Genomic DNA, 22,215 nt, shown 5'->3' with positions numbered 1-22,215 from the left:
GGCATGCATTATGTTCCATAGACTTCCTTTGCTGCCTACAAATATCCTTTCCATGTGCTTAACAGAAATGAATATATTACCCTTATTATGTGTTGGGCATGCTTTGAGTAATTGTTTCCCCTTTCCAATAAGGCCTGAATGTAAAGGCCAAAGGTGTTTTGACTTCAGTTGTCAGTCTAGCATGAAGGTGGTCCCTTTGGAGAGAGCTGTGTGTACAGCTTTCAGCCTCTTTATCATCAACCTACTTCTTTTGTCTGCAGTGGAACCTTTCCAGTAAAGTAAAGCATGAGGTTCTTTTGGCTGTTTGTCCCCCAAAACAGCCCTTGTTTGGCTCATTTGTTTTTCAAGAAAACAGATAAAGTTTGAAAAAGTGAATGTCTTGTAGAATCTGAAGGATGAGTAAAGAAGGGATCAGTGTGTGCCTGCTTCACCAGCTTTTATACCTGCTTAGTGTTCCTCTTCTCAATGTGTTTTGTCTTTATCAAGAGATGAGTCGCACTGGATGACAGAGCACATTTCTCATGCAGACCGTGTTAGAGGAGAAAGATTTTTATATGTTTGTCAGCATCTTGACACATCTGGCAGGGTGTGACTTGTAGAGGATTAGCACCCAGCTATTCTAAGAACAGAAAATGAGAAGAAATCTCCCAAGTACTGTGAAGACCCAAACAATCGTTTGTAAAGTGCCTAAATCAGGTCACAGGTGTGGGGTGTCTCAATGTCGGACTCCATTTTTCATCCCTACAAATATAACTCATAAATTTGACCCGATTTCTCTGTTGTTCGCCTCAGATCATGGTCTCTGGTGGATGCTCACAGGCAGCAGCTGAAAGGCTTTCTGGGTGCCGCCTCCTCCCGTCTGTAGCTGTTGGTATCTCTCCACATGCTTGCACGCTGCAGTCATGCTGCTGCCTCACCGACCCCTGAATCATTCTTGTCTAAATTGACTTATATTTAGCACTGTTGTTCTGTTCCCTGAATCCATCCGGTCAGCTGCATGACAAATTGCTGTTCCCTGAATGCTGTCCAATTTGTAAATAACAATTACCACAACTTAGGGACCATGGCAAATGTTTCTGTTTAGAGGTGCATTTGTTGAAATGTCCAGTGGACTTTGCTGCCATGTACCTGCACCCCAGCCTTGTGGCAGGATGGATGAAAGGTGTGCTGGTGATTTCTAATCTTTCTAGAACTAGTTAGAAATCATTTTACAGAACTATTTATGGGTGGACAGGCTGGGTGAGCACTAGTCCCAAGGTGCATCTGTTGGCTGGAAATTTTGACCTCCAGTGAGGCTGCAGATATTGCTCCTATGCAGTCCATGCAGTGCCCCAGGAAATCACACCTCTGCCATGTCCAGTGGCTTCCTTTGCAGTTTCTGGAGGCTTTGATGGTCCTTTCAGCAACAGCTTCAGTAAGTCATAAGATACTGGCACCCCTGAGTAAATCCTCATGATGGAAAAGCTTAGCTTACATATTTTTAAAAGCTTTCAGCTTCTAATTTCATAGGCAGAAGTACACCACCATCTGTCCCAAACATCTTCATTTTTAAATGCTTTGTCCTTGTAAATTGACATGCATTCTAAGTCAACCACAAAACTAAAGAAAGGTTTTTCAGTTGGTTTGGGGAGAAGTTCTTGCTTTTCAAGGAAACTGTTTTAATTGTACAGAACTCTTATCCCTCACAGTTCTTTGGCCAGGCTGTTTACTGAAAATGCATAGGAAGGGCTACTTAAAATGCCTTTATTTCTAATGTTGGGCTGAAATGTGTACTTGGAATCAGTTAAGGAGCCTTAAATTCCTAGGGAAGTAAGATCAGCAGCTAACCTGTCCATTGGCTGGACCTTGAATCTTTTCATTTATAGAATCTGGAATTTTTAGTAGGCATCAAGGAAGCATTAGGTAATATTTCTGAGACACAGTATGATTTTCCTGCCTTTTCATGGCATTGACTTATCCTTTTTCTTGTCTTCTTTCAGGCTTCCAAGATACCACAGAATTGTTGCCCTCTTCTTGTATTTGTGAATCCAAAAAGTGGTGGTCTAAAAGGTCGGGATCTGCTGTACAGTTTTAGAAAGTTGTTGAACCCACATCAAGTCTTTGAACTTACCAATGGAGGCCCACTGCCTGGGTAAGTCATCCTGGGGTTTTTTGTTGTTGTTGGTGGTGGTTTTTGTTGGTTTTTTTTTATTATTTACATTGTTCTGTTATTTTTAAAAAGGTTCATTCACTTATTTTGAAGATCTAAATTTCTTCTGTTCTGTGCCTGAAGATCAGGGCAGTGGATCATTTCCTTCTGACTGCTCTTACTGTGAGAACATATTTAAACTTTAGGATTATCTAAAGAAAAGAGAATAGAGTAGTTCCTGCTGTATTTGCTTCTGTCAAATCTAGCACAGTCTGGCCCTGGAAAAGTCATATGCACTTTACAGTAGCACATATTTAATAATTATTGAAAATAAATAGATTTTATAATTGAATGGAGATGGAAAGAGAAATGTAACATTTCCTGATGAGGGTGGATTTTTGCTTTTATTTTTTCTGATGTTTCATGGGAACTACTAGGAAAGTATAACAAAATTTTCTATTTTGACTCTTGAAACTTGGCCACAGTTGCAGAATTAACAGGGTTTGCCTGATCACAGCTGCAACATTTCTACAAGGAACAGAACATAATGTGCTTGTAGGAAGACAGGAACTGATGACTTGATTTAATGAACCCCACTTTGTTACAGCTTCATAAAACTGAAAGCTGTAGCCTATTGCTCATTCCTTCACTACTATTTAACAAAAAACTTGGCATGACAAGATCTTCAGAACAAAAGCTTTGTGGGAAAAATGCAGCTTATGTAGGAGACAAGATAAACAAGATACACAAACTAATTTTTCTGTCAGAGCTGTATAATTCTGTTTTCTTTTTAATGCACTTCAAGCTGCAACTTCAGTAACCAGTTCATTTTGTTTTGGCTTTGGAATCTTTCTGTAGCTTTATGGCAAAATGCTCTTATTTGTTCATTGCTTCTTGTGCAATGGGAAATAACAATTCTTTTCCATGATATGTTGGTATGTAGGATGAAAAGCCACAAAAGGTAAGTATCACCAGGAAAACAGTACTATTAAGAAGAAAATGTACTGTGATACCTATGACTAAGTACAAAAACACCACCCATAATCCACATCCCCCCCAGGATTTAGAGAGTTACAGATGTTCACATTGAAATTACGACTAGTCAGGTCTCTGTGCCCTTGAAAAAGGAAGTGATTAACCCTTTAGTTCTGTCTGTGAAGAATTTTAGAGGAATATGGTTTTTCACTCTTTTTAAAATCATCTTTATCTACAACTTCATATTTTTCTATTCATTTTGCTGAATTTGATCCAGAAACTGATGGTAAAGGGGCATAGGCAGAAATCCAGTAATACTGTGTTATTTTAAATAGCATATTGGGACTTTGCATTTCCTATATTCCATTGTAACTTTTCTTTTCCCCGTGCTTCGCTTCACAATGGAGGTTTCACACGTTCTCCAAAGTGCCCTCCTTCCGAGTGCTGGTGTGCGGAGGGGACGGCACCGTCGGCTGGGTCCTTGGTGCCCTCGAGGAGATCAGGCACAAGCTGGTGTGCTCAGAGCCCTCAGTTGCCATCCTACCTTTAGGAACAGGTGAGAATCACAGCAAGAACAGAAGCTGAGCGCAGAACCCTCTGGAAGGTTTTATCTTTATCAGTCTGACACAGGACTCGGTTTTGCAGCTGAGATGCCATGAGATTGAGTTCTGGCTGGTGCTGGAAAGTAAAACACGGTATCTATCAGCTTTTCAAAGAAGTGAGTCATGCTTCCAGAAAAACAGCATCAGGAGAAACAAGCAGCAGGAGTGTTGATATGTGTGTGGGCAAGTGGGCAGGAGTTGGGAGGGCAAAATATCCTCCTCCTGATAACCACAGGTGCATCAGCCGTTGCTGTAGACAACAAGCTCACTTGCTCCCTAGTGCCTCAACTCCACAACAGGTTTTTTTTCCTACTACTTTTTGTGCAAATGCTTCAGTGTGTCTGTATGCAGTGGTAAGCACATGTGCAAACACAATACAGCTTAGGTGGTTTTTTTTTTTTTTTTTTGGTGCTAGTTAACTTTTCCTTCTAAATTAATGAGTTGTGTGACTTGATTGGAGCACCTTAGTGCAGTGTGATTTGTAAAACTGGGCTGATGCACTGATTGTGAAACGCAGTCACCTTTTGGTATTCTTCACTGTTGCCCAGGTAATGACTTGGGGAGAGTCTTGCGCTGGGGAGCTGGCTACAGTGGGGAGGACCCATACTCCATTTTGGTTTCTGTGGATGAGGCAGATGATGTTCTTATGGATCGCTGGACTATCCTTTTGGATGCAGAAGAGCCAGCTGAAGGAGCAGAAAATGGCATTGCGGAACCTGAGCCTCCCAAGGTGAGCTGGGCACTGTTTGGGTGTGATTCTTAGGAACTGTTGCTCTAGTGAAAATCACAAAGAGGATGGGAATTAGTATAGTTTAATTTTTACTGCTCACTTGTCTTTGTGCTTGGGCCTTACTGGGCTATTTCTTACTGAATACAGCACACCTCTGGACCTAGTGTTTCGGTTCTGGCAGGGCTCGTTGACTGCAGAGCATCTTTTGTCACTGTTTAGCAAAAAGCATCTGATAGAGGATTAATTAAAAGATTCACATGACGATGGCACTCCTATCTGCTTCAGCTGGAAAAAAATTATTTCTCAAATAAGAAAAGGCTTGGGAAGAAATGCCAAAACACTTGTAAAACTGGAGTGTCAACCAAAAAACATTCCCTTCTACAAGAGTCACTCTCATCTTCTCTTTCACAGTTTAAGAAATTACTAGGAGTTGCTAGCATATACAGGAAGTAAATACTTCCATCATCTTACTGCTGTTGTGTGTCTGTATATGTGCCATCTTGCTTTTTTTTTTTTTGCTTTTTTTTTTTTTTGTTTTGAGTGAAAGTTACTGTCACTTGGTTCATATGAACTTGTTTCTCTTTAGGAAAATAAAACTGTTAACTGTAAATGGTGACTTTGGAGCTCTATGTGAATCCTGGTTCTGTCTCTTTTCAGAAGAAAGGAAGAAATGGACAAGGGGCTTGCAAAAAAAAAAAAAAAGGCAGGAAATCGTAACAATGGTAGCAATTGTCCAAGATTTTAGTCTGGTCACTGGAAAATCCTAGGCATTATGAGTCAGTTGGAGGATTTAAGATGCTCAGGTTCCAGCTATTTTTCACTTAGTGGAGACAGGGGCTTTTTTTCTCCGTCTGCTTTTTAAAAGGAAGGGTGGGAGAGTAAGGCCTACGATGTTATGGAATGAACTGGCATGCAGAGAAAGACTTAATGGAAGAAATGGTCGAAATCTGTAGAAACTTGAGGTTGGCATATAGGGAGCTAGTTAAAACGCAGCTGAGTAGATGAAGTCAAGTTGTTCATTCATCTGGTGTAAGCTGGTTACCTTCCAAAGTAAGTAAGATTGTCTTCCCAATGATGTAATATAAATCCATGGCTGATGCCAAAAATAATAGTGGCATTAGTGTTCAGCAGCTTGTGGAGTTATTGCATAGAATTGCTTTGAGAGGTTGAGTTGGTTTTATTTCTGCATTTGCTTTTATTTCTGCCTTATTATGCCTGTTACTTTTAATTAAAATATTAAATTTTGAAGTTTCTGATACTTTGGAAATAATGACTAAGCATGTCAACAGTTGTTCATGCAGCTTTATTTTTAGTGCAGTGTTTCTGGAAAATGTTTTCCAGAATCTGTCAAGATGCAAGTGACTTGGAAGAATCATCTGCAAAGCTTGCTTTTGTTGAAAAACTTTGGAACGTCTTCACTTTTCATTTATAAATGTAAGCAGGAAATGATAGCTTTTTTTTTTCCTTTTGGTCAGATTGTACAGATGAACAATTACTGTGGTCTTGGCATTGATGCAGAGTTGAGCTTGGACTTTCATCACGCTAGAGAAGAAGAACCAGGGAAATTTAATAGCAGGTAATCCTGGGGCAACTAGGTATGAAGGTCAATTTTGTGGTATTGCATTACTTCGAATTTACACTGCAAATGATAATCTTAAATGCTACAGGTATCCACTAATATTGCTTGTGGCATAGCTGGGACAAGGAGGAATTAAGCTAGCCAGGAACTCATAGACACAAAGTTCCTTTGTTTTGTTGATTTGGGTATGGTTTGGGGTTTTTTTCCTCTACTGAGAGAGCAACAAAGCAGTTTTTGGAAGCCATGTCATTGTTATTCAGCATTTTTAGTTGCCAATAACTGCATTATTGAGTTTAGTGAAATTTTGAGATAGCGGAAGTATCTCTTGCTCAAAGCCTTTAGCAAGAGTGAAGGCAGTGCTGCTACATGAGCAATAAGCATTGTTCAGAAGTGTTCAGAACTTCTACTGTACCTTTTTTTGTTTTGCCTAGTGCTGTTGCAGCACCTGCATGTAAGCATAAAAAACTCTCGATATATCAAGTGAGAATGTTGTTAAAAATGTATTGACGAGACCTTCCTCCTCTCTGGCATGCACATCAACCAGTAATGGGACTTTTTCTCCTTCCCACAGTTGCTGAAATTGATGAGCAAAAGAAATCATATCTGTGTTATTAATCAGTAATTCCTTATAGAAACCGGTTTTGTTTGCTGTCATCTGTGTTTGTGATTAAATGCCTTCTAAATTGTCTCTTGGTTGTCAGAGTTACAACAGCCAGTTACAACTATGCAGTGTTCAAACCGTAACTATTAAAAATATTCTCTGACCAGTTATGAGTGCAATGATGTGTAATCCAACCTGTCTTGTAGTGTTCTGCCTGTCATTACAGGTATTGCTCATGGTGCTTTTCTTAAAAACTGACTAATACAGTTGTTGATGTAAATATAGGTGGCTCCTGGCACATAAGTTGCTATGAGCCACTGGTTTGCATTTTCAATACTTGACTGAAAGCATCTCAGGTAGTAAAGTCAGTTAACAAGTTTGTGTGCAGCAGTGTCCATTCTAGTAGGAGAAACTTTCCTAGATGGACTTGTGCAGTTAATATAATGTACAAGTTATGTTCATTCTTTCTTCAAAATATACTACTCCATATTTGCAAAGCTGCAGCATTTCAAAATATGCATCCTCTTCTTATTGCCACTGCATTTAAGGGATGTACTTTGATTGCTATTGCCCTGTGTGCTTTTCATCCTTGTCTTCATCTCAGTCATTTCCCAGTGTGCAGCATCCATAGTGCAGTGGACAATGTCTTGGTATCATTCTTGCAGAGTGACTTGAACGACTTGTGGGAAAGAAGAGAATTAATTTTTTTCCCCCCAAATCTAAAGGACTATATACTTCTGTAAAGGAAACATGAAATAAGGAATTGAGGTACATTTTTGCAGATGCCAAAAGCTTGTGCATGCTAACCGTGCTGACACATGATATTTACCTTTGACTGCCTGTGAAAATGACTGCTAAAATAGTTGAATTTATGCTTCTCCGTCATAAGCAAGTGCACACTCTTGTCAGTAATATTAGATAGGTTTTTTTTTTTAATATTTCTAGTAAATTCACTAAAAATGGTATCTACTTAATGCAAAATGCCACAGTTGCTGGCAGGCAAGCTCGCTACTCTTGAGTGCAGAACAGGAAGTTTTCGGTTGTCGCAACAGAAATTGCAGGTAGTCCTTGGAAGAAATACAGGATTGAGTGCTCTTCTGAAGCAAGACCTTAAACTGATACATGTCCCAAAAGCTGTGTGCTCTCTGGCCTCACTCAGAAGAGTCTCTTTTTATGCTCTGGACTGCTTACCTTTAGCTAGCAGCTCCAAGTGTAGTGGTAACACCCCTGCAGGAATTCAACACTGATCTTGCATTGCAGGGCAGATAAAAATAGTGTCTATTGTGACAGTGATCGTCTTTGCATTGGTGAATGCCAAACTATGTAAGTTTTCTTCACAGTGTAAAATTTAATGACAGGGCATCTGCCTTCATACACAGAATCACAGAGTGGGTCAGGTTGGAAGAGATTACAGTGGTCATCTTCTCCAACCTCCCTGCTCAAGCAGGGTCATCCCAGAGCACTTGGCACAGAATTGTATTCCAGATGCTTCTTGAATATCTCCAGTGAGGGAGACTCCACACCTTCTCTGGACAATCTGTTCCAGTGCTCAGTTAGAAATTGCAAAGAAAAGTAAAGAAATTGTTCCTCATGTTCAGGTTGAACTGTGCATCAGTTTCTGCTCATTGCCTCTTACCTTTGCTTGTTGCCTGGCTCTGCCTTCTTGATACTGTCCCTTCAGAGACTTACAGACATTGATAAGGTTTCCTCTCTTCTTGATGCTGAGCAGGCCCAACTCCCTCAGCCTTTCCTGGTTAAAGAGATGCTCCAGTCCCTTAATAATCTTTGTTGCCCTTCACTGGACACAATCCAGGAGCTCCATGTCTCTCTTGTACTGAGGAGCCCAAAATGGGACACAGACTGAAGATGTACCTCACCAGGGCTGAGCAGAGGGGTAGGATCACCTCTTTTGACCTGCAGGTTATGCTCTTCCTACTGCACCCAGAATCCAGTTGGCCTCTTGGCCCCCAGGACACATGGACATGGACAGCTTGTGGTTCAGGACATGGACAGGACACATGGACCAGGACACCCAGGTCTTTCTCCTCAGAGCTGCCCTCCAGCAGATTGCCCCCAGCCCGTGCTGGTTCATGGGATTATTTCTCCTAGATGCAGGACTCTCCCTTTGCTCTTTGTTGAATTTCAGATTTTTTCTCTCTGCCCATCTCTCCAGCCTGTCAAGGTCTCTCTGAATGGCTGCAGAGCTCTCTGGGATATCAACCAGTTCTCCCAGCTTTGTGTTGTCAGTGAACTTGCTGAGGAGGCATCTGGTCTTCATCCAAGTCACTCCCAGGGTATCCTGGAGCAGTCTTTAGGATTGCATCCTGCAGAAGAGATCACATCTTACTTGTACCATCCAAAATGGCAGGAGATTGCCATGGCAAGCAGTTTCCTAAATGCAAGGTTTGGGAGAATATTTTGCGCAATTTAATGCAGCTTTGTACTTTTTTAAAGACATATGCAACTGTTCTGCAGTTAGGGCACTGTGAAGTATTCTTTCAGTTTCTGAAGGCTTCCTTCTTCATGCAAGAGAAATAAATACTTCTTGGGGATATTGCAAGTGTTGTTTTTCCTACTGATATTCCAGCATTTTTCAGTTCTATCCAAATTAGACAAAAGCTGTCTTAGCATAGACACATCTTGCATGGAGCAGAAGTGTATGTTAAATGGTGTTACCTGAAGTACCTTTAATTTGGTGCTATTTTAAACTGTTAGGACATAGGACTAATCATTTGCAATGTAATAATTTAAGATAACTGAAAAGTAAGTCTCTGTCTGAAGATTTGGGTGTAACCTGCATTGGCTGTCTTCCCCACTTTAATGTCTACAGTATTTAGATGTAATGCTGGAGAGATTTTGCAGAGATGAATTCCAACAACAACCATTTACTAGTAGGGTAAAATAATGGAAATTTATGCTTTTTATGTAAAGGTTGCCCTGAAGGCCATGTATCCAAAGGTTTCCATTATAGAAGAAAATAGTCTGTGTGTTTGATTATCTTTTGTTTATGTTATTCTTAAAATATTTTGCCATTTCTAGGGATGCCATAAAAATCTTCCTCATCTTTTTTATTCTAAAATTAGAGATGTTAGAGCTCTGTTACAAGTTGAGATTACTAAGCCTGTTTTAAGTTTCTGAAGCTAAGTATATTTCAAATTAATTAGGAATGTATAAAGCAAAGATTTTCAATTTTTTTTTTTTTGCCATAAGTATTGTAGTATTGCTTGAGAAAACCATTTAAAATTGGTCATGATGACCTCTAAGTCTTAATCAAAAATGTAATCTTCCAGCCTAGGAGTTTACATTTCAAAGAGGCATTGTATTCAGGCAATGCTTCAAGAAGGGACCATTTTTCTGTAATAAAATTTCACAATCTGCACATGCCTCAACAGCAGAATAATCCCTTAAGTAAAGGTATGTAAAGCAGCAGTTCATGGTTTATGCTTTGTTTTTATGCAGTAAAGCTAGAAGAATTTGAAATGGGTTTTAATTGAAAAACTCTTTAAATATACCCGCTAGAGGACAGTAGTGGTATACATACAGGGAAGAGTGCTATGCTTGGCCTTATCTTTTAGTTACAAGATCCTTGTCTGCTCCTAGGTTTCACAACAAGGGAGTTTATGTGAAAGTTGGGCTGCAGAAGATAAGCCACACTAGAAACCTGCACAAGGACATAAAGCTGCAAGTGGACCAGCACGAGGTGGAGTTACCAAGTATAGAAGGACTCATCTTTATTAATATACCCAGGTAAAAATAAGAGGAAGGATCCTTTGTGAGCATGCAGGAATGTGTGTGTAGAATTGCTGCTCGGTATTTGAGCATCAAATCCCAAATGGCTAGGTAACAGGATCAATGACCATCAGCCTGCACACACTTTCTGACATGTTGGGGACTGGGTACCTAAGCAGTTCCTGCAGTGAAGGCCAGGATTTCACTGTAAGACACTGCCCAGGTCCTACAGGCAACTGGTCAATATACATGAAGTGTGCGATGCTACCTGGGTAGCCATGGAAGACCACAGTTCAGATACCTTTACAGGTCTGTGAGTGCTTCCTTGACACCTGCAGGGAGCTAGAGTAACTGTTGTGTAATTCCACAGGAGATCTGGCTTCCTTAGATGTGATGTTGATTGAGGTAGGTTTTCTATTTGCACAAAACCAGCAGGTAATTAATCCTGCCATACTATTATTTTTTCAAGTACTGTCTTGTCTTAAACAACCTGCATCTCTTTGCATTTCAGTCTGAAAATGTTTTATTCAAATACTCCTTTTTACATGTACACAAATACACATTGCACATGAGAGCTGTGGAGAAGAAAAGATCCCAATTAAGTGATGAGTAGTTCATATGCCTAAACAATAAGCAAGTGATTTGAGTGGGAAGGGCCAGTACTGCACAAAAAGCAGATGGTTTAAATTGTCAGAAGCATTTCAGAGGACTGAAGTGCATGAATATCTGCCTAACTACAGGTGCTTTTGGCCAGGTACAAGAATGAAATCTTGATAATTGTTTTAGCTTTAGTTTCTCTTCAGTAACTTCTGTGAATGTTGTCAAGACCATTAAGAGCTATGTTAAGTTCTTTAGTCTTGAAAATTAAGGGTTAGTTTAGCTGTATTTCCTGTATTTCCCAGCAATCTAAAACTCTACAGAGTTACCTTCTTCCTATTTACACCTTTGCTTTCCAACTGAAACTATTTACTTCGCTTCTTTTACTACTAAAAGATCTGATAAAAATTCTTCCAGATTTTAGAAAAAGGACCCCTGCTTTTACAATGCAGGAAAACTGCTCCCTCCAGCTGGTGGGGGAGCAGAGTGTGTAGCTTTTGAAGGCTATGAAACCAGCCACCTTTAGCAGGGCACCAGGGAGCGTGCCTGGGGCAGAGCCCAGGTGGTCACAGGTGTGCTCTCCACACAGCTGGGGCTCTGGGGCCGACCTCTGGGGCTCTGAAAGTGACAACCGCTTTGAGAAGCCTCGCATCGATGACGGCCTGCTGGAGGTGGTTGGTGTGACTGGCGTCGTGCACATGGTGAGTTGGCATCCCAGTCAGCTCAGGAGAAACATGCATTTTATGGGACAGGCTCATTTCTGTGACAAGCAGCGCATTGAAAGTGCCGTTATGCCTCTTTCTTAAGGTTGGGTAAGAACAAGTAGTAGCAATTGAGAACTTGTTAAAAATCCATGGGGATTTTTATGCTTCATGACTTAACTAGACTCTGAACCAAGTAGAGAAACATACGTATGTGCGTATATGTATATATATATATATTCTGCAATATATGTGTATATATAAAATACAAATATATGTCTGTATTATGGAATGCACTGGCTTTCTCATAATAGGTATCATGGTGTCCACATGGAATGGTTCATGGGATGAAAACAAGATTTTATTATAATACTACAAAAACACGTACCCTTCACCTAGTGTATTTGTGAAAAGTTTTGTTATACTTCATCACAATCACAGTGGAGATTCCATCAAGACAGGTTGTTTTATAATTATCTGCCACAGGCTTTCCAACACCTGTCACTGAGAATATGATACTTGATGCTCTTGATTTGAATGCTACATCAAGCAGGTGGTATGCTGTTCCCGCAAAGAATATTATGACTCAACTTATGGAATACTTTTTTAATTCTTTCATGTATTACATGTTTTTACAATGATTTGCTATTAGTAATGCACTCCTGTGGGATGGTAGGTTATTTTTGTCTTCATATCTTACCACTGTTTAAAGAAATCTGCTGCTGAAAAAGTATATGTGGTCAGGTAGCTAGAGATAACTAATCCATAAAACTGCCAAAAATGGAAACGTGGGTGCTTAAATTTTGTGGAGCTTAATCTTTAGTGTTGGTCAGCTTTATTTTGTAATTTAGATCTTCTAAAATACACTAAAGAGTTGTTTTGGTAGAGATCCTTAAATCTTTTGTGAAAGTAGAAGCAGCTTTGGAGTATAAATGTTAACAAACCTGTGCTTTGGATTTGTGATATTAAGGTTTTTACTCCCACATTTGGAGTTGAGTTTGGAAGAACTTTCTCTGATTAATAAACTGCTTTTAGACTTTGGAATTTCACATGTGCCAAAGTCTGTGTGTATAATTAGGTGTTTTTAGAAGTATTCACTGTGTTATGGAGGGGGAAACCAAAGCAAACAAGACCTTTGTGAGTGTATGCTCCTTGGCCAACCTTCGTATACAAACAGCTTTGCTTTGGGAGTTGTTTTGCCTCCTGCAGCCTGCAGGGGAGTTCTCCTTCCTGGACTAGCTGAAATAATTAATGCTGGGGCAGTAAAGGTATCCTAGTTTTGCCTAAGCAGTTTTTTAGCTGAAACTTTAAATGTCAGGTGAGAATAAAATAATATCCACCCAGTTTAATTGCAGCTAGTATTTGTACTTCTTGTTACTTGGGGTGATTGATATCCTGGCTTTTACTCCCTAACAGGGTCAAGTCCAAGGTGGTTTTCGATCAGGAATCCGCATAGCTCAAGGCTCATATTTCCGTGTAACGCTCCTAAAGCCAATTCCAGTTCAAGTTGATGGAGAGCCCTGGATTCAGGCCCCTGGCCAGATTATAATTTCTGCTGCAGGACCAAAGGTACTGGGTGTGGGTTTCTCTTAGCCATTTGACTTTGTTCCTCCTGCACTGGATGTTACCATATTATCTTGCTTGTCTGTGTTCTCATGCTGAACCCTAAAGGAGCTGCTTAGCACTACGTGGTAACTGACACGACAATTTCTAACGAGCACAGTTTGAAGGCTCTCTCCAGTGGCTCAGATGATGCTCATGTTTAAAAAAATAGTCCCTGAGCTTTGGCCTAGTGATCCAATTTTTCCTCTGTATTGAGATCTGCAGGCAGTGTTGCTTTTCTTGAAGCAGGGCAGTTATAAAGGCCATGGTAGTCGTGCAGTGTGCGAGGTAGGAATCAGTCTGCTGGAGAAGGGAAGGTCTGTCAGACAGCAGTAGCAAAGGAGAAAAATTAATAAGAGAGGAACAAGGCCTGTGAAAAAGACTTGGGTAATCAGTGTCTGTTTTTTTCTTGAATATCTCAATTTGTACATAAAAGACAGCATCAGCTCCCTAAGAATTTAACTTCTCTATTGACTTTGAAATTGTGAAATAAACATTTTGCAGTAGGTGACTGTGGGTACACACCAGTCTCACATTTGCTTGCTGCCTTAGGGATGCCTTTTCAACTCACAGACATATGCTGCTGTAGGCAAGCTCAAAGGATATGTAGCTGTTCTGGGAGGGGTACCAGAACCATTGCCTTGCTGAGGAGAAGTGAAAGAGAGGGTCATACCTCAAAGTTTCAGAATATGTTAAAACTTTGTTCTTTTCATGAGATGAAATGGAAGGGTAATGGAAAGTGGGAGAGAGAGCAAACCTAACTTGTGAGAAACATTTTTTCTTCTTCTACCAGGTTACTGATTAGTTATCTATATATATGGGTATATATAGATATGTGTGTACAGGAATATATATGCACACACATACATATATATAATGTGCATATGTTTATGTAAAAAAAGCAGTAAATCCTATAGCTTTACAAGGATAGATGCACCAGATAGTTGTGTATTTATATGTTTTTCAGCTTTTTACTTGGTTTTTAGTTCGTTGCCTTAGATCAGCTAATTGATGACTACAGATATTTTAATAACTTCCTTTAAATTTTTCAATTTTAGGTCCATATGTTGAAAAAATCCAAGCAGAAGCAGAAAAAAACTGGAAGCCTGAAAGAGATGAAGGTGGATAGCACATCAGTCTCTGAAGGAGGACGCAAAGGGGAGACCTGTGTTCATGCCTATGGTAGATACCACCCTGGCCCAGGAAAACAGAGTGCAGACAAATCGTGAAGAGTGTTGCCTATGAGTGTGCCTTTCATTACATTTTGATAGTACTGGGTTCTTCTTTGTCTTTCAAAGATAGTACCTCATTGTCACAAATAACTATTATGTACCACTTGTCTCATCTGAAATGTTTACTTGGGGTTGCTTTTCTGTAAGCTGTTTCCCAGCCAAACAGAGATTCCAAGATGCTGAGATTTATGGATTTGCCTTCACAAAAAAATCTTTCCCTCCTCCCAGTTCATTCTTAAAGAAAATCATTCCATAGATAATTTTTTTAATTGTACTAGAACTGAAAATGTGTTCCTTTAAATTAATGCTCACAGTAGCATCCTAACCAAAAAAAGGCAAAAGCACGAGCTGCTGAGAGCTCCTTAGATCAGTCCAAATAGCATAGCTGAAACAGTACAAGTGTAAAGAGAAAAATACAAAACACAGGAGAGATTATTTCTGTAAAAGGATCCCAGTGCACTGGGAAGAGAGAAAGTACTAGAACAGTTGAGTCAAAATATTTCAGAGCATTTACTTCAACAGTATTTGGACAGCATGAATGAAGGGGGAACAGCCTGTAGAGCAACTTTTCAATTGTAGCTTAGTTTCTCGTTATTCAGCCAAAGCCAGTTTTAAAAGGCATTTGAATTTCATTAGCTACAACTCTCAAAATAAAAAGGAACAAGAATACCCAAGGCAATAGTATGTTATACCAATTCTTTTTTATCACTGAAACCATTAACTTTGACACCAGACTCTTCTGTCTTGACTTTACTTGTGTTGTTTCATTTTCCTGAATTTGGACTGTTATATAACAGCAAGCTCAAGAATCATCATTAATTAGGTTAAAAGAAGTACCACTTAGTGCTCAATTAAGTAAATTAGCAGTCATATGTTAGAGCTGAACTGATGTGCAGTATAGCTTTACTGAGGAGCCTTAGCATCCAGGCTTCAAATAACTGGGAATGTGAGAGTCATAATGAAATTCACTTACTTCGCTAGGCTTCTCAAGTCTTTGTGGGTGTTACTAGGTGTGGGCCCAGGGACACAGTGACTGTCTTTTCTCACTTGCATGAGTGTGTGCTCTTCAGAGGCTGTTTCTTCATCAGTTCCTGTGAGGCCAAGACCACCTCTCTGTGTTTACCCATCTGCTGAAGCTGTGGCGATCCAGTAGTTTTACAGCTTTGTGCTGGAGCAGCCATACGCCTGCCATACGCCATGCAGATCTGCTGTCCATGGCTATAGTCTTGTTGTCCTTCACTCACATCTCTGCTGTCTCATCTCACTGTGGTTCCCCAGGAACTGAACCTTTCACTGTTGGTCAACATCATACATAAAGGGCCTGCAAGTGAGCCACTTGTGGGCAGGGGGTGGGGCCTGCAAGATTTTGCCACTTCTATGCATCTGCTGCTTGCAGCTGCTTAAGCCGTGTTGGCTAGAGCCTACTTAGCCGTATGGTGGGCCTCCTTGTCCTCTGTTGCACAGTAATAACTATTTCAGCTGTGGGTGGCACAAATTCATCACTTGAGTGTTAGCCTTTAGAGCATACCTCTTGCCAGCATGTCTAGGAAAACATCTCTAGCTGCTTTGGGGGACTTAAGTGTAACTTTGAAATACACAAAAGCTGTTTTGTGATGGAGCCAGTTACATGCTGATGCAGTTCTTGCTGGGTCTCGATGAGTCTGTACTCCTAGCAGTGTGACAGCTTCAGCAACAGCTGACCATTACACGTGCTTTCTATTTTCTGGTCGTGCTGCAACGAGGGTGTGAATGTCATCTACAGCAAGAGAATGATGCAGCTAAAGCTAGAAAGAGAGACAAAACAGCTATGGAAAAATGGCAGATGCCTGCAGCTTCTCCTTTCAATCTAGGGATTCCTTCTCAGTTTTCTGGTAGAGATGCAGTTGGAGGAATTACTTTTATTTTGAGTGAAACCTTTTCTTAATTGTTTAAATTCTTAATTTATATTTGGGGATGTTCTTCAGGTCCCACAGTGTGGACTAAAACTTCGCTTTCATTCAACATGAAAACTGGACTCACGTTATGAAGGAAATTGTTTGAATAGTACAGAGCTAAAAGCCTTGTCTTCCTGATCATTAAACACAGGGTTGTCTTCTTTAGAGCCTGGGCATGAGGGGTCAGCTGGGCCTCTTCTGGCATCCTGGTACCAGCATTACAAGTAGGGAGGACCAAGTATTGTATTTCAGGATGTGCACTGTCTGAATGAAGCTCACAAATTAGAGAGGAAATCTGGAACAGGCTGCTGTTCCATAATTGTCCAGAAAGAGAGAGAAACTGCTTGGTATCCTTGGGACAGCAGAAAGAATGCATGGTCTACTTTCCAGCTGCTGACTCAGTAATGGAAGCTGGGCTTTTTGTTACAGAAAACGTGCATAAATTTTAAGATTTCTGGTACGGACTGTCTTCTGCAGCCCAAATAAATAAGGCTGTCTTACTATTTTTCCAGGCATATATAATCCTGCATCATGTATCTGACAGTGTTCAAGTTCTTGGCTTGTTAAGCACCTGCCGGTCTCTCCTTTTGCTCTGTATCTGTTATCTGAAATAATACAAAACTCACAGGTCACAATATTTTAATCAGAGGGCCCCTTTCTGTGGCATATTCCTCATGACAATTTCCCATCCCTGGAACTCTGTAAAAGCCTGTTTTGGGATAGCATCATGGTAGCAAGGTGACTCTGAAGTATGAGTGTGATCTCTTCCTAGCTTCCAGAGGGCATCCTGGTAAAGGACCAGAAGGCTTTGAGTTTTGTTCCCTTTTCTTTTTATCTGAGAAACCAAGTGCCATGTATTTGAGTAGATGAGTGCCACACTGGAATGAAAACATAGCTTAAGAAAAACACTTAGTATATAAGGCCTCTGTGCATCAAAAATGATGCTTAATGTGTTTTGATGGCAAAACAGATTCAGTTGAGACAGGAAACTTCCTGTAAAGCTTTTAAAAGGAGAAACTCGCTCATTAACCCCTCCATTAAGATGTTCTAGTTTCAGGTTCTGTAAAGAATATGTGTATGTGTGTGTGTGTTTTTTTCTCATATTTTCATTGCATATGGTGTCTGAGAAGGCCTAGTATTTTCTTCCATGGTATGCAAGGCCTGCATGAAGGGAGGGGGTAAACTCTTCACAGTTAATATGAAACATTTAGACATAGCCTTTCCACTGAAAGTAACAATGCAGTATAATTTATGTGACAATGGGCAGATAGATGATTCTCCACACTGACTGTTTGAGTAGTATTGTGAGAGAGCCTAGTAGTCACATGGCCAAGTACTTCAAATAATGCAGCAACAAAAGTGTAGGGGAAGAGGCTCAGTTCTGTCCAGACAGGTGTTAAATAATATCAGGGACACAGGACCAGGAGCTGTAACTGTGGACAGTGAAGAGATGCACGCTCTTTGCTATCCGGAGCACACTCCTTCATCCTCTCTCCACTGCCTTTTTACCTTGCCTATAAACCATGGCAGGCACAAACAGCACAATTAGCATCTCTCCTGCTGAGGTACACTTTCCTGACCTTTTATTAGTGTCCTACTTAGGCATTGCCAGCACTGGGGAGAGAAGGGTCCTAAAAACCCTGGTTCCTTTCAGATACCACAATGTTACAGACTAGTGCAGGTGGTTAGCAGGTTAAAATCTATTTTGATCTATTTTGATGGATAAACACATTACCTCTGCCTTGAATTAGTAGAACTAAAATTCAAAAGCTCATCCCTAAGATACGGGTGCTACTTCAGAAGATTTGCTGCTTTTTCCCCCCATGGCTTTTACACTTGATTTGTACAGTTTAAATTGCTGGTGTTTTCACTGCATTGAGTTTTAGATGAAAGGGTTATTTTGCCAAAAACCTTTTCTTTATACATGTGTGTACATACCTGTGTGTACATACATGTGCACACACTGTTTAAGACTACGCCTTATTGTATTTCCTTCCACAGTGCCTAATTATACAGCTTTTGCCCTGTTACAGCATTCTGACAGCACTCACTTCTGGATCTTCCTTTCACTGGTTTTGGATATGAGGCAGGACTTGTACTTTCCAACACAACATGATGGCAATATAGTGAAAGCACAACCATGTTTAGAGTACAGTTTCTGCATTTATGCAGTTTGAGCTCTGCTTGCTCTTTCTAGATTTAGTCAAGTATCTGTGTGTCTAAAACCAGTGGCAATGGCTATTGTAGCATTTTAAGAACTAGGAGAAAGCTGTCACTGCAAGACTTACCTAAGGAACAAAACTAAATGAACTGTTATACACAGTTGTTAATCCTCATGGTTACCCTCTTACAAATATTGTATTGATTTAGTGTCTTTAGAAGCAAATATTGTACTTGATCTCAATGTCAGCTGTTTCAAATTGCTCAGCATTTATGCATGCACGTGATTCTGTAGCAGTCTGTTGTCATATAAATGTCATTATCAAATGAAACCTCTTTTTGTGGGAGGAGAAGGTAAGAGGAGCTGTTGTGACACTTTAAAAGGGCTTACGTTGAAGACACAACAGATTTGTTGCATGTGTATTTAATAATGTACTGACTGTAGGTATGCTCTGTCTTGCACAGTCTCCAGTCCATATTCCAGCACCAGTACTGGGGGCTTATTAGACTTTTGCACTGGCAGTAGATACTTTTTCAGTCTGCACCCCATAAGTCTTCCTTACCACCTTCAAAGTGACTGCACATCTTCCTGTTTCTGCCAGGCTGCCCTCCTGCCCTTTGGACCTAGTTCTGTACCAAAACTGGTAATGAAGGTATGAGCATGTGCTGGTGAATGTGTATGGAGAGTAGGGGAGTGGAGTTCCTGCTCTGAAGGCTGCTCTGTCAGTTTGGCTTAGACTATTCTTTAATTTCTACTTCAGCTTCTACTTTAGCCGTTTAACAGCTGCACAGCAAAGATTTGGCAACTACTGAATTGCCTTGGATTCACCGGTGACAACGTTGCCTCATTTTCAGGCTTCGATTTTATATGCATCAGAATATGTATAACTTCATTATACTTTTTGCACTTAACAGAAAATACAGATTAGATAGGCTTAGAGTGTGGCAAAATTGCAATGTTTGTACTTTTTTTGTAAATATGGGGATGATTCTACAGATAAAGAGATGCACTTTCAGATAACAATGAGAACAAGTTTGTAGAATACAACTGTTCAGGAGTTTCTCCAGCTGCAGTGTTCCTGATCCCCATCCATGTCTAACACTGTGTTCTCCTTGAAAGCCTGCTTGGGGATAGAGATGGCTTCTCACATTGCAGAATGTATTTATAGCTGACTGACTGAACGTTTGTGTACATTTTTGAGCAAATTTGCTGCTATTCTAAGTTTTAGGTTTTACTAGACTGCTTCTATAATGCGTAAAATAATGTTCAAGTTTTATTTATAATGTCAACACTTACTGATTTGACACTTAGTTTCAGGAGACATCCAGCCCAAAGCCTTCATTCCTTTTGCTATTTAATATTTTTGTTTTGTTGTGATTTCTTTTTTAGCAGTTTAGGCATTGTATGTGTGGAGTGCAGTGAAATGAATGCAAATTATTAACCTTAACCTGCAGTTAGAGTGGCAGTTTCAATGTTTACAGGACAGAGACTATTGATTGTAAACCCATACATGTCCACTGAAACATTGCACTCTGTGTGTTTGGGAAGCACTGTTTCTGCTTACCATGGTAATTAATGGAATAGTTACCTTCTGGTTTTAGAGTCCTGGTTATGTTGCTTTGGAGAGATTTCAGTGTGGGTTATGGCTTCTCTGCCATGGACTCACAGGACAGAATTTGTACTGATACAAGTGTGTTATATTGAACATGTTTTCTGAAAGAGTGACTTTATTTTTTATGAAGATAATTTATGAGAAGGTTTTATAGCAGATCAGTGCTGAAGAAGTTGAAGTCTTAAAATAAATGTTTGTAGATATTAAAGATCTATCCCAAAGCAAAGTATTTTTAATAGGGCAGTGTTACTGGTGTAGTTATCCCTCTGAGCTCTCCTGGCAGCATACCCATTTAGCATGTCACTCTGCACTGGTCAAGTGTGTTATTTTGGGGACAACCTGATTTCAGATATGGCTTCATTTATATTGTGCATATGCCCTATTACACCTCTGGCAGCAACTCCCCAGTTAAACATCAGCCATACAAGGCAGAGCTTCTCCCCATACAGATCACTGCAGGTTGAAGAGCAGAGAGCCTGCCCTTGTGCTTGATTGCAGAAAGGTTGTAAGTCTGGTGACTGCCTGGCACTTACAGTCCTCTCTCTCACCACCACAGAGTATGCCACACAAGCTCTTTTGCTTTCTGAAGGCAGGCACCAATCAAGAGTGCCTGAGTCAAACTGCTAATACCTTGTCTCACCATGGCATCCATTTCTTAGTGCTGCTTATCTTGCCAAACTCGATAGCAAGAGGTGCTTGAAGTATTACTGAGTATTTATTGTGTAATTTTTGGGTGCTTATAAAGCCTTCACTGCTATTTTGAAGCAAAATTTGGGGATCTGTAGCATAGCAATAGCTGTATAACTCTAGCATTCCAAACATGCCCAAAGCAAGTTATCCTTGTGATAGTTTAGTTAGCAATGGTGTAGCTAGCAGCAATCAGTATCTCAAAGCTACAAGTTCTGAATATTGGAAGACAACATCTCTGCTTTGAATGCAAAGCGTTAGAGTTTGTAATTCACTATAGATTTCAGCGTCTTTCCTAGTTTAAAATGACTGATGACATCTTAATTCTTCTCAGCTATAACTTAACTATTGCTTAAATAACTGTTTTTCACTTCTGGTTATTTAAATCATCCAATATACACAGTTGTATGAATGCTGTTTTATTATCAAGATACTCTTAGGGTGTCTCATAGCATTTCTTGTGAATGTTCTAATACATCAGTAATAAATAATCCTGACCCAATAAACTAATGTAAGCTGACAAGTTATTGTCTAGTGCTTATTCTTTGTGCATCTGCCTAATTCTCAGAAAAAAAAAAAAACAGCCTAAGTATAAGCATTAAAGTGGTTGAAAACAGTTTCCACACTGTGCCTCAAATCCGTAATGTGTTATCACACATTTACTTGTGGATTGATCTCAAAAACTAGCTTTTAATGATGTAACTTGTTTCTCAATGTCTGCCTTGGAAATGAGACACATCACTATATTGTGGTAACTTGTCTACAAAAAACATATCTAGTGTACTAATAGATTTTTTTAAAAAATAATTTATAAAATATGGACTTTTCTCTTATATTTAAACATCTGTTCGTCCTTGGGTTCTGTTCTTAGAATAATTCTGTGTATATTTTGCAATACATGTTTTGTGTTTGACTGTACATTTTGCACCAATATGAAATATTGTATTCTAAGTATTATTTACAAACTCTAGAGATCTGTAACTAGAATTTGCTGTGAACAAATACATCTCTTCTACCCTGGATGCTTGTGGAGTAGTTATGCTTTAAAAATAGCGGAATACACTTCTGCAGAAACAAACATACTTTATCTCAGCTGGGCACTGCTTTTAGGAATTTTGTAGCCTTACTGTTTGAGATTGGGTCATGCCCTGTGAAAGGATGGCTGTGTTCTAACAGTGTGATTTCAAACATTTTCATTTGTGAGACGACATCTAAGTTTGATCCCTGCAACGTTCAAGCACCTCTAGAACCTTTATTTCTGTGGTTAGCACTGTAATTGGTAAAGGCTTTCTGTGATAGCACCAGTTTACTTTAATGCACACAGACTTCTTTAATAATGATCCAG

General features: G+C 39.8%; 1 protein-coding gene across 1 annotated transcript in view; it reads left to right on the top strand.

Annotated features, from left to right (window-relative positions):
- Positions 1–21,790, top strand: part of DGKQ (diacylglycerol kinase theta) — an 89,092-nt gene extending 67,302 nt beyond the window's left edge. Inside the window, exons 15-22 of the mRNA XM_058824380.1 lie at positions 1,980–2,131; positions 3,511–3,659; positions 4,254–4,435; positions 5,911–6,011; positions 10,216–10,362; positions 11,531–11,642; positions 13,059–13,211; positions 14,303–21,790. Coding sequence (XP_058680363.1) covers positions 1,980–2,131; positions 3,511–3,659; positions 4,254–4,435; positions 5,911–6,011; positions 10,216–10,362; positions 11,531–11,642; positions 13,059–13,211; positions 14,303–14,473 — 1,167 coding nt within the window. The 3' untranslated portion in view covers positions 14,474–21,790. The remainder of the gene's footprint in view (positions 1–1,979; positions 2,132–3,510; positions 3,660–4,253; positions 4,436–5,910; positions 6,012–10,215; positions 10,363–11,530; positions 11,643–13,058; positions 13,212–14,302) is intronic.
- The last annotated feature ends 425 nt before the right edge of the window (positions 21,791–22,215 follow it).

The sequence above is a fragment of the Ammospiza caudacuta genome, chromosome Z (genome assembly GCF_027887145.1).
Source record: "Ammospiza caudacuta isolate bAmmCau1 chromosome Z, bAmmCau1.pri, whole genome shotgun sequence".
Lineage (NCBI taxonomy): Eukaryota > Metazoa > Chordata > Aves > Passeriformes > Passerellidae > Ammospiza > Ammospiza caudacuta.
This window is presented reverse-complemented; position numbering and strand designations above follow the sequence as displayed.